At 45.5% G+C, this 11,968-nt stretch overlaps 1 protein-coding gene across 2 annotated transcripts; it reads right to left on the reverse strand.

Annotated features, from left to right (window-relative positions):
• Positions 1-1,493: 1,493 nt before the first annotated feature.
• On the reverse strand, positions 1,494-9,838 carry GPR161 (G protein-coupled receptor 161). 2 transcript variants are annotated; one of them, XM_010222254.2, is made up of 6 exons: positions 9,789-9,838; positions 9,037-9,448; positions 7,672-8,396; positions 6,716-6,820; positions 4,210-4,329; positions 1,494-2,275 (listed from the first exon to the last, which is right to left on the reverse strand). In XM_010222254.2, exons 2-6 carry the CDS (start codon positions 9,402-9,404, stop codon positions 2,028-2,030), a joined length of 1,566 nt encoding a protein of 521 aa, XP_010220556.1. In that variant the 5' UTR covers positions 9,405-9,448; positions 9,789-9,838; the 3' UTR covers positions 1,494-2,027. The 2 variants fall into 2 exon arrangements, with proteins under 2 accessions (XP_010220556.1, XP_010220555.1); XM_010222253.2 differs by having other exon boundaries at positions 4,198-4,329.
• Positions 9,839-11,968: the final 2,130 nt, after the last annotated feature.

Below are 11,968 nucleotides of genomic sequence, written 5' to 3' on the forward strand. Positions count from 1 at the left end.
CCCTCAGGGGTGCTGACCACAGTAAACAACTGCTTCACCATATACCATATCGCCTTCACCATAGCGATACTGTGCTCCGTGCAGGGCACTTCCCAGCACGTACAGGGATTTGGGTTTGAGCATCCGCCCAAAGGTGCCCATTTATTTAATACACTAGAAACAAAAACATGGGCATGGATAGGAGGTGGGATCCACATGCTGCTCTCTAGAGCACAAGCTCTCCGTACTGCCGAAACGAGGCTTCCTTTTATGTCTTAATTCCTGAATTATGTAAAGAAGTATCTTGCTGGTGCTTAAGTGTTCCTGCGTTAACAGTCTGTTCTTAATCAGCAAACCATGTACTGAATTTTAAGCATGCCCTTGGTAAGGTAATGGTATTCAAGCTGATTCATAAATTGCTTTGTCCAGAGATGGACAAAAACTGGTGGCTGCAATTCATTCCTGAATGGGGAACGGAGGCAAACAGGGTGTCTAAATACTGTACTGGACTGCAGCTCTGCCTCAGGAACACTTCGTTTCTGTGGCTTTGAGCAAGTCACACACACAGCCGTGATTTAACAAGCGTACGCTCAGGTTTTGCCCAGATGGAAAGATCCTGCCCCAGATTTCCCAAATCTCGGAAAAGTCAAGGGGAAGGAGAAACTAAGTATATGCAAACAAGTGCAAACTCTTGGTCCTTAAGTCCATTGGCTACTGCCATCCACGCCCAAGAATTTATCTTGCTAATCCATGTCTGTTCCTTTGAAAAGGGCAGTAAGGCAGGGCTACCACCCCCACGAAGAGGCCAGCCCAGGAAGGCACAGAAAGGTTCCTCAAGATGGGCATTTTCTGATAATCCAGCTCATTTCTTTTGTTCATCCACCTTTGCAGATGATTTAATTTCCAGCAGCTTCTTAACCATTGCTGAGTTCCCCTTCTTTGGCAAGCAGGGCTCACAGAGCATCTAACGAAGGCCTAACAAAATCACATCTGTGCAGTGCTGAGAACATGCAAAGTGCAACACAAGTGCCAAACGTTTCTATTAATGAACGGTTAATGAATTTAAATTCCAAGGATTACATGCACAGGTAACTAAGGCTTAAATACTACGCTCTCTTCCGATAAAACAAAAAGAATTCAAATCACTCACAGAGCTTCTGTCTGTAGGAAAGTTGAATCCTGAACATATCATTAATATTAAAGGCGTGACATCTCATTTATATTCTGTGAAGCTTTCCAGGACTGTAGGGTGCCCTTTTACTAAAAGCGGAGCCTAAAAAGTTAACTGAAGTTTTCTGAGAAACAAAGAACTTTGCACGTCATTCTTCCACACCATCTCAGTGACATTTGTAGCGCCAGCCTGCTTCCCCCCATTACATCTGAGAAACTGGCTTCTCATAAAAGAGAAGCAACATGTAATCCAGTTTCAGACACAGCATGATGGTTGAACAGCTGGAAAAATCATCTACTAGCAAGAGTCAATAGGACCATAATCTGCGTGAGCTTTTTGGAAAGCTCAGATTTTATACCTCAGTTAAATTCATACTCCATCATTTGGGAGTCTGCAACAATACACTGTATGAAATACTCAATGCACAAGCTCCTGTCAGAGCACTCATACCTCCAGCTCTGGAATGCAGCCTGATTATCCACATGGTCAGAAAAGGATTTCCACAATACTGTATAAAACACTGCATATACCTTTCCTTTCTCATAACTGTATAAGCTTTGGCTACTAATGGACACAAGATCTGATGGACCAGTGATGTGGTCCATGAAACCAAATCCTGTGTTCTTATGCACTGTGTGACAGATTTAAGACATGGCACAAAAAAGAAAAAAAAACTCAATAGCACCCTAAACTGTAAACAGATACTGCTGTGAAATTCTGATGTAAGTATATACTGTAATTCAGCTGCCTTTCAAGTATTCTTGACAAAACACTGAAAACTTTCCAACGGGGTATCCCATTTCTGTTTAAACAGTAACAGCTGTATTAGGTCATACTTAGTGGTTTCTTCTTCTTCTTTTTCTTGTTACTCTTCTTGTCAAACGTTCCCTTCATCGATGCTCTGCAGCTGAAGTCTCTGGCTGGCATGGGGTCTGGTACTACGCCGTGTGTTCATACTGTTTCCTGGCAGAGTCCGCACAGGCAGCAGAGCTCCTGGTAAAGCCTCCTCCCCGAACAAGCTCATTTTCACATCCGCTTCGATAGCTTTTGCTAAACTGGATGCATAACTGTCCAGAGATTTATGGACTTCTGCTTTTACATGAAGAACTGAATTCTTTGCAGCTTCTGGAAGGAAAAAGAAAACAAAAAACAAACAAAAAAAAACAATAGAACATTAACAGACAAATAGCATCACTGTGTGAATGCTTGAGGAATAACACTGGTCCTCTTGTGAAGATATCATCATGCCTCCTGCAAAATAACTACCCCACATAGCACCTTTACCAAGAAAATAGCCAGAGCTCCCAAACCATTCCATGAACATGAAGCTACCCCTAGGTCACATAGAGAGAGATTATTCCCAATTCATCATTTTAGATATCAAGGGGATATCTAAAAATATATATTTAAAGAAGGAAAGTGCTTATATACGTATGTTTAATTTAATTTGGAATTAAGCAAACATTGATTGATTTTGTGGATTTGAATCCATGCAGACAGTACCTTATTCGTCTGAATCTGGAACCAACTAAAGTCAAAGACGAGATTTCTCCTTACTACACAGACCACCCAATAGACAGTGGGAACTGCCTGACATCAGGCATCAGCAGACTGAAACAAAGCTCTCAGTTCTTTCTTCTCTTGTACTTACAACCTTACAGGCATTTTCAGTGTGATTAAACAAAGATCGCCCACTATTGACATGCAGTGTAAGAGCTATTTTATAACAAGTCCAGCAAACACCAAGCTTCGTGTTTATGAATTATCAGTCCCCAAATCTCAAGAACTTCCTCCAAATGGCAAAGAAAATGAGCAAGGCCCAGTGACCTTAGGTTTAAATTTGCTCTGTTGGCTTCCATACTGCACTGGACGCAGAGTTGAGTTCTGAGTACCAGGAGAGGCTGAAGACTGCTGTTGCAGACAGCCGAACACTTGTTCCTAGCCTTTTATTACCTTGGCTCCTAGTCTCCAGTATGGATGTTGGTGCTTTTATAACCTCTTTAAATTTCTTTACACACCAGTATGTTGAGTAACACTGGTATTCATCCTGAGTATAACTCCAGTGAGGCTGCTGAAATTGTCTAAAACCCTAGACACTTCTGGAAACTCCAAGACACACCAACGTGACTTTGCTAAATGTGTAGGGAACTACTGTACTAAGACCTCTCTCTTCCTTTGAATCCCACAAAAAAAAAATGAGACACCTGCTGCTCTAATCACTCAGAAATACAGTGGGAAACCTATGGAAAAATACTCATCCAAGAAAATAACCAGCTTATGCTGGAAGGAGGGCAAAAGTGAATTTTCCCAAGACACTACAAGAGAAAATTCCACAGAAAGTGTCTCTCAATAGTAACAGTATTTCAGAATAACAAAAATCAGACAATTTTTGTTATTATTCTATTCTTACAGGCATTCTCTTCATTTTTATGCCGGATGCAACGTTTCTGTATAAATTAAATTAATCATGATCAAGTTTTCTACCCCATATTACAATAGTTTTCAGCTTGCTTTACCATATTTTATAATCACAGCAGCGCTTTGCTATCACAGAATCAACAAGTGAGCTGAAAAATAAATTGCATGTGGCTCATCCACTTTCACCTGTGCATACTGCAAAATATGCAAAGAGCAAAGAAAACAATGAAAATATATTCTGCACAATGAAATCTGTAGATAGAAGGACTTTAAGTTTGTGAACAACAAAGTTGAAAGGGGGCAGCAAGGGGAACACTGGGATAATGGAATGAAAGTATGAATCCTTAAGAAACAAAAACAAGAGAGACGGTGATAGTGGCTAGGTGAGTGGAGTTGCAGAGAAGACACTGCTATGCAGCATGAGTGGTGTGTATGCAGCGAACCCCAGTTTCTGCTTCTTGTCATTATCAGGTGCTACTTGAGAACTGGAATAAAGATCTGCTCTTCCTTCGGCTCAGGTCTCTCAGCGTGATCCGAAAAACACTGGATACACTCTAATGCAACTCAGAAGGTCCCGAGAGGCTCTCTGAAAGGGTGGCACAGTTGCTTTGGAGTATTTCCATACTTACCCCTAAACTCACCTTTAATTTGTTCCACTTCATCTTCAAAGGTCACTGAACTCCTCCTTCGAGGAGGACAGATGCACTGCGGGGGATGAGGGCCATCGGAGCTATAATCTTCTAGGAGCATTACATCTGTTCCTGAAACAAAGCAAGAGTCCTCAAACAAAACAGAGCAATGCCTGGACACAATAGTGAGGTCACCTGAAGAGAGGAGCTAAAATTTAAGTAGTGGCAAAAACTTTTCAGTTCATAGCAATCCTTTCAAAAGAAGTCTAAACCTGGCTTTCGAGGGTAGATTTCAGTTTGAATTAAACACTGCACACAAAAAGAGTGAGGTCAGAGTTTTCATTGAAAGGATGTGGAAGTCTTTTCATTAGCTATCTAAAACCTCAAACAGCTCTGAAATCAGTTGTAGAGCTTGTAATGTCTATAAGACATGAGGCAAAGGTGAAACCTTACCTTCAGTGAATAAAGGGTGAAGTTGAGGGCAGCTTTTCCCATGCTCTGATGAAGACAGGGGGCTAACAGTGGTCACATGAGAGGCAGACAACAATTAGAAGAGGATTAAAAAAAATGGCGAATTTTATGCTGAATTTATTTTGTCTCTAACAGCTAACTTTGGTTTTCCTTAAATTTTAATGGGGGAAAATCCTCTGTTGGCTGAGAATAATTTTTCTTTTCTTCTCTAACTTCCCTGCACTTTGCTTTTCATTTTTCTATTCTAAATTATAGTGTGCAAGAAGATTCCTCTTGACATCTCTGATTTGCTTTCACACAAAAGGCAAGACTGCAGCCTAGTCGACGCTCATGGTGCTGGTCTCGCCACTGTAAAAGCAGGACATATGTCCCAAGGGGAAAACAGGACAATGCGGAGCAAGCTCTCCTCAGGGAAGCTGCTGCTTCCCTGCTTGGTCTGCGAGGCTTTCAGTCTATTTGCTCCTGTGAGGCGACAACAGTCTGAGGGCAAAGAGCTTCACAGGTTTCATAGCTCTTCCAGATGGTGGCTTTGTATCACTCTTCACCTACTTGAATGGTTTTGACCTCCAAATTTATTTTTTCATAGGGGTTCCAGGGCCAAGATTACAGAAGGTAAGAGAAAGACCCTGTTAGGGAGGGGATGCACCTTTGGATAACATATTGCTCCATGTGCTTCATTATTGTATAGCAAAATGATAAACTTTTTATGGGCCTTTTTTTGTGTCTGTATGTGAGTCTTTCATATGCCTCTTCCAAAACATGACATACAGAAGGAGCTGCACTCATGATACACAGTACAAAATGAGTGAGTGACCCTCTGTGCTGTTTTGTGAATAAATTGGGGTTGGAGGTTTGGTCTACTGCAAATGGGAAGCCCTTCCTGATGTCCAAGGGTACAGAATCACAGAGCCTCATCACAAATAATGGAAGGCAGCTCTAGGAAGAAGTAATTTCTTATTTGAGGCAGAATTTTACCTTTTTTTTTTTTTTTTCAAATGCACACTGAGTGAAGAGACCAGCCTCTCATTTACAGGGTAGATCTTTTGTCTTGAGAATAATTGTTGGTAAGGCAAAATGTCCATCAATTAGGACTCAGATCTTCCTACCTCAGGATCTGGTTTACAGCTGGCACCACGTGGATATTTCCTTTCCTTAACACTTTATCTGCTTTTTTTTTTTTTTTCATTTTACAATGTGAAACGCCTTGCTTCTGTTTACCAGGGTAAATACAGGCACATTACAGGCTGCATTGCAGCTCACAGTTACACATACTGCAGCAGACAGCATTAGAGAGGGACCATTCTCCTCTATCACATGCAGCTACAAAATACCCACAGCTGTCAAAAACTTACTAGTTTCAAGCAGCCAAAAAAAATCCCAGCTCCCTAGTTTTCATTTACAGGGTAAGAAAGAGGCCTCTAACACCAAGCAAACCACAGAAGAACACTCTTCAGTGCCTACAGAAGAGAAATGCTCTTGTAGTTTAGGATTTTAGAAAACGTCCCTAGAATGGTAGCTGAAATAATTCCCAGAAAACCCAGTTACAGTTCTAGATAGAAAATTACTGGCAGAACCTTGTGTTCTTTTCCAAACCATCTTGAATTAGGAGATTTTAAGTAGTGATACCATCATAACCTGATACCATCACAACCTAATCTTTTGTTTCAAATCCAGGATGAATAAAATGACGCCTTCTACAGAGAAGCACATTCTCCCCAGTATTTGTTGCCCTGCTCCTTGTGGATACAGGGCCAACAACAGAAACTAAAGGAGAAGAGCACAAGCAGGGTATGCAGTGTATATCTTGTTCCCAGGAAGCATTAACAAGGAAGGTCATTAATCCCTAGAGTAAGCAGAACTTTGCAAGTAGACTCATTCAGAGCAGGAGAGGAAAAGAGCAGCTGCAGCAGTTCTCTGCAATAACCAGATACTTCATGGTAGCCCTCTACCAAGGACCATCTCTGTGAATACAGACTGTCCCGGAGCGTTCCCAAGTTGTGAGCGCACTCTCCTGCCCAAGAAGAGAGAGCAAGAGACTTGTAATTACCTGAATCCTGCGAGCAGCTGAAGCCAGTGTCTCCTGTGCTGCTGCTGTTCCCCAAGGGCCGTCCGCCTGCCATGAGGGCAGTGAGATGGGGAGACAGCCCCAGATCTGCAAAACAGTTTGATCCTCATCACATACTGCATGCTTACAGGGTCTGCAACAGTAAAATCCTCTCCCAGGAATACTCACTGTACTGGCTTATTTACCCTTTTCTCCATAAAATTTACCTCACTGATCCCAGCACACAGCAGGGATTCTAGGATTCTTATAGACGTGCTGTCTTTGGAGATGTTCAAGGACTTTTTTTTTTGTATCTCTCAGCCTCTACCTGATAAAACTTATAAATTTGAAGCTGCCAGTTGCTCGTCACTGGGAAAAGTGAAAGTAATTTTCTGTCTTCCCAAGCATCTCCTGGGAGGAACGCTAGCAACTTGTGATGTCACTGCAGCTACAGAAGTCTTTCATTGACATGGAGTCTCTCACAGTGATTCCAGGTTGCAGAAAAGACAACAGATGCCTTGCTGCTCTTCCTTCTCTGTTACAATTCAGATTTAGCCCAAATGAATAACTTCAGTTCCTACCTCCGCATGCAATGTCCCAATGAATACTATGAGAATTTCCTAGTTTGGGGGAGTTTCAGAGCATTCTGAACAGGACCAGGAAAACAGTAAGAAATCAGAATTTCTTTGTGCTACAATTAAAAAAAGATCTGAGCAGCTGAATAGTCCCTGGAGTTATGGTATTTTCTTCAAAACCATTGATATTACAAACTGAATTTATAGAAAATTGACACCAGTCTAACTTCAGTGATCCACCGGGAAGTGTAGCATAAAGCCAGGAATCAGAGCATGAGTACCACAGGAGATACTATTGGTAGTGCTCAGGTGTGGATAACACAAAACCATAACATGAAAAACATAAAAAAAAAGCTTGAGAGAGAAGGTTTGGGGGCCTCTTACCTGTGATCCTATTGGAAATGCTAAATAGCCTTGATGTCCTATGCCGCTGAACAAAAGACTCGCGGTAATAGCGATCCCCAAAGCACATTCCTAGCAGTTCCTTGCGCACCGTTTTGTTCCACAGTCCATAAATCAGTGGATGGCAAATGGCGCTTGAAAACGATAACCACGTAGCTAATGTCTCCCAGGCAGGAGAAATACTGTTCTTTCCCCAGAGTGCCTCTGATGTAATTACTACCATGTAAGGTCCCCAGGTAATCACAAAAGCCCCGATGACAACCAAGATGGTTATGAAAGCTTTGCACTGGTTGGCAGAGTAGACAACTCCCTGGAAGGCATTCCTCCGGCTGCCAGAAGAGGACGTGGAGGTGCTGGAGTTCTTCCTCCCATTCCTCTGTGAGTCTTCCTCCACAATAACCACGCTACCACAGTGGATTTTGCGGGCTTTAATCCTAGCCACGCGGAATATGAATCCATAGCAGATCATCATGACGACGAAAGGCAGCAATGCGCACCAGATCTGCCAAAAGGCAGTGTAGGCAGCCTCTTTGTGCCAGGCTGCCACGCACATCCACTTGAACTGGTCAAACTCCAACGACGACCAGCCGAAGAGGGGAGGGAGACAGCCAATAAGGGAATGCAGCCACACATACACGAGGGCTACCACTGCTCTGTTGCCTGTAATCTTCATTGGGTAAACCATCGGGTACAGCACAGCATAGTACCTGGTGGACGAAAAGGAAGAGTCAGCAGCAGCACAGAAAACGTACAGTGAGAAAGGCACACGTTTCATTGATATTGGTATCTAGTCACCTTTGTGCAACGAGCTCTTTTCTCAAAACCTTAAACTGGGCCCAAGGACTTCACAGAATCACAGACTGGTTGAGGTTGGAAGGGATCTCTAGAGATGATCGAGATCCCTGTGCCCAAGCAGGGACACCTACAGCACATGACACAGGGTCACATCATTACGAATAGCTTTATTTAAGAATTGCATCTTTGAAGGCAAGACCAAAAGTCACCTGAAAACAAAGACACAGCTGTTAACTCCGTCTCTCTGTGTGATGCATGCTGAGGGGATATTTGGAATTTTGTTTACTTACTGTTTCTTAAGTGATACATCATTATACTATAAACAGCTTCAAAAAACTCAGGATATATGAAAGTATTTTGCCTTATCAATGGTAACACTTTCTTCTGTTCTGTCTCGCTGTGTGTGGGGGAGGGTGAATTAAACTAGTGGTAAGTCACTATATTGTAACATATGGTGATCCCCTGCAGCACTTCCCAATCCTGTGAACAGACAAGAAATCACTGCACAAAACAGCTAGGGCAGTTTGTTTTCTTTATCAAAGTGCTGCTTACCGGTCTATGGCTATGAGTCCAAGAGTGAGCATGCTGGCTGAGCTGATCAGCATGTAGAGCAGGGCTGAGAAGTTGCACCACACGACTCCGAAGATCCATTCCCTCCTGATGGAGCTGGTGACAACAAAAGGCAGCACCAGAACAGAGAGAAGAAAGTTGGAGAGGGTCAGGCTGAAGACGAACTTGTTGCTCAGTGTGAGAAGGTAGGACTTCCTGTAGAGGGTGACAACAATCACCAGGTTGCCCAGGCAGATGAAAATGGCGATGACGATTATCGCAATAGACTCGGTGACTCTGAGAGCCCCATTTTCCAGCGTGGTGAGGTTCCTCAGGCCCTTCACATTGACGAGGGAGGAATTGCTGCTCATGGTCAGAGCGTGCAGAGCTGGAGCAGCCAAGGCATGCTGAGCAGCTACAAGTAGAAAAACAACACTCAGAGACTTTCAGGAGAGGTTTCCTCACACCCTCTCCAAAGATCAAGAGCTCTTTTAACCACATTAATTAACCTTTACCTGTAGGATAGGGAAGCCATTTTAGATGGCAAAACAAACGGGAAGGAAATTGCCATGGGCACACCAAAGAGGTAAATGACAGAGTTAAATCTAGAAGAGAGAAAAAACTGTCTGAAAGACAGAACAAGGTAGATGGAAAGGGGTGGGGGTAGGAAGAAATAAGGAAGAAAGTTAAAACACGGTATGTAATATTTTTCTAGGGAGTTTACTTGCTTCTAAGCACTGATCAGCCATACTTACCAGCTGTGCATCTCACACAGTCCCTTCATCTAGGCTGTAAAGAAAAAATAATGATGTAATTATTAGTCTTTGTTCCTCTCAAATAATAAAAAAGGAGCTTTTTTCATTCCTGCCTGCTTATCCTGACATTGCATTCTGCCTGTGTAGCATTTTCTGATGGTCTGTGGATGCCTGGCTAGGCCTACCCTGCTGACTCTGTGACAGTTGCTAGGTGACATCTGAAGTATCAGGGAGCCATGCTGCATAGTCCACTAATGCTATCTCTTCTCATACACCACCACCTTAGCTACCATAGAGGTTACCCTGTCTCACCACCTCCGTACTTCCCCCAGTTCTGCAACAGCCTGTCTGCCACAGGCATTCATTCAGTCCTTCATCCATCTACAGGCCAGCATACCAAGAAATAAAAAAAGAAGCAAAAAAAAAAAAAAAAAAACACTGAAAATGCACATATAATAACTGAATAACCAAAAAAAAAAAAAAAAGTCTGCCAAGTAATGTCAGGCTGATCTTAGCACTTCTTGAAAATTGGTGACCCACCAAGGGCATCTTGGCTGCGCCTGAGCCCACCCCTATTGTTCCCAAGTGGCCAGGAGTGCTCAAGAGCCTCTTCCATCTCTGAGGCTGTCATGGCCTTAGGCAACATTGTCAGGCCACAGACACATATTTTTTCAATTTTTATGTGTGCCTTGCTAAAGGCTTAAATAAAGACATCATTGAGTCATACTCTGTAACATCTAGGTTCACTCTTTTCTAGTTAAACTGCATGTCAACTGTGACAATAGTGTTTTGCCTGAAGTGCTTGGCTTGAACTGAGTTTCGTTCCGTTTTGCGAGTCTTCCCAGTGCCTTTTAAAGCCTGTAGGCTTAGGAAAGGGGCTCTCCTGGACTAGCCACAGCCTCTCCTGACATGAGCGACACCCAGGTCCCACCCTCCGACCCTTCCTTTCAGGGCAGCATCCAACCTTGAGCTACCCAAAAGCAGGAGAAAGCACCCAGCAACTGGGCTCTGCAGGCCCCAGCCCCAACAGGGGCAACTGCCCATGTGAGATCAGTGGGAAGGGGGATCAGGAGGCCTCTCTGCCCAGGGCCAGCACTGTGAGCAGTGTCCACCGCACAGGGGCTGCGCTCCTCCAGGGGGTCCGGAGCAGAGAGGAGGGGGCACGCTGACACTTGCGCGCAAGCAAAGCCCTTGAGAGCAAACAGCGCTGCCTGCCCGATCAGAACCATGGGCACCCACAAGGATTCTGCGAGCGGGGGGCAGACACAGCATCTCGGTGGAGCCCCTTGGAGCCAGGGCCTGCACCGTGGCGGGACAGGACAGGGGGCAGCCAGCACCCCCCGGTTCCCCGCACTATGGAGAGGCCCCGGCAAGAGCCTCCATTTTGCCCCCTCAGTCGCCAACAACGTGTGGGGAAAGGAAAGAGGCGGGGAAGAGAGCAGCATCCACCCGGCCGGGCATCCTCAGCTCGCCTCATCTCGCCGGGCCGCGCCACGGCCGCGCCTCCCGCGCAACGGCCGCCTAACGGCCGCCCCCCCGCGCGTAACGGCCGCCTAACGGCCGTTGTTCCGCGCGACGCGCCCCGCCTGCACTCACCGCCCCGCCGCCGGCGCCGCGAGAGAGGCCCCAAGGCGCGGGCCGAGCCCCCCGCGCCGCGGCCCTGCCTCCCCGCTCCGCCTCCCCCGGCCGCGGCCCTGCCTCCCGCCGCCACCCCGGCGGGCGCCCCCTCCTCCTGCTCCTCCTCGTGCCGCCGCCGCCGCGGGGCGCTTGCGGGGCCAGCTGGGGGGCGAGGGCGGGCCTCGCCGCGCGGGGCGCTCCCGGGCACCGTCCGTCCCACCCGAACGCCGGGAGCTCACGGGGAGGGACGGGCTCCGCGCGGAGCAGGAGGGAAGGGGTCGCCCGAACACAAACACGAGCGGGCGCCACAAAGCGGGACAGCGCGCAGCTTCTAGACTTTTTCCTAGGCACTTTTTTTTTTTTTTTTTCCCTTCCAGGAAGTAAGGCACAAACTGCAGCACCAAGGCCCAGGGTTAACTAAACAGTCTTTTTTTCCCCTCCTTTTTTTTTTTTTCTCCCTCCTAGTGCATTCCTAATTCTGAGCTTCCCTGGATCCCAGCAAGGCCCGTAGTGCAGGGGACAACCACTCCCGAAGGCGGCTTCGCTCTGCAGTCCAGGATTTT

The sequence above is a fragment of the Tinamus guttatus genome, unplaced genomic scaffold (genome assembly GCF_059628265.1).
Source record: "Tinamus guttatus ecotype Peru unplaced genomic scaffold, ASM5962826v1 Tinamus_guttatus_pri_ptg000035l, whole genome shotgun sequence".
Classification (NCBI taxonomy): Eukaryota; Metazoa; Chordata; class Aves; order Tinamiformes; family Tinamidae; genus Tinamus; species Tinamus guttatus.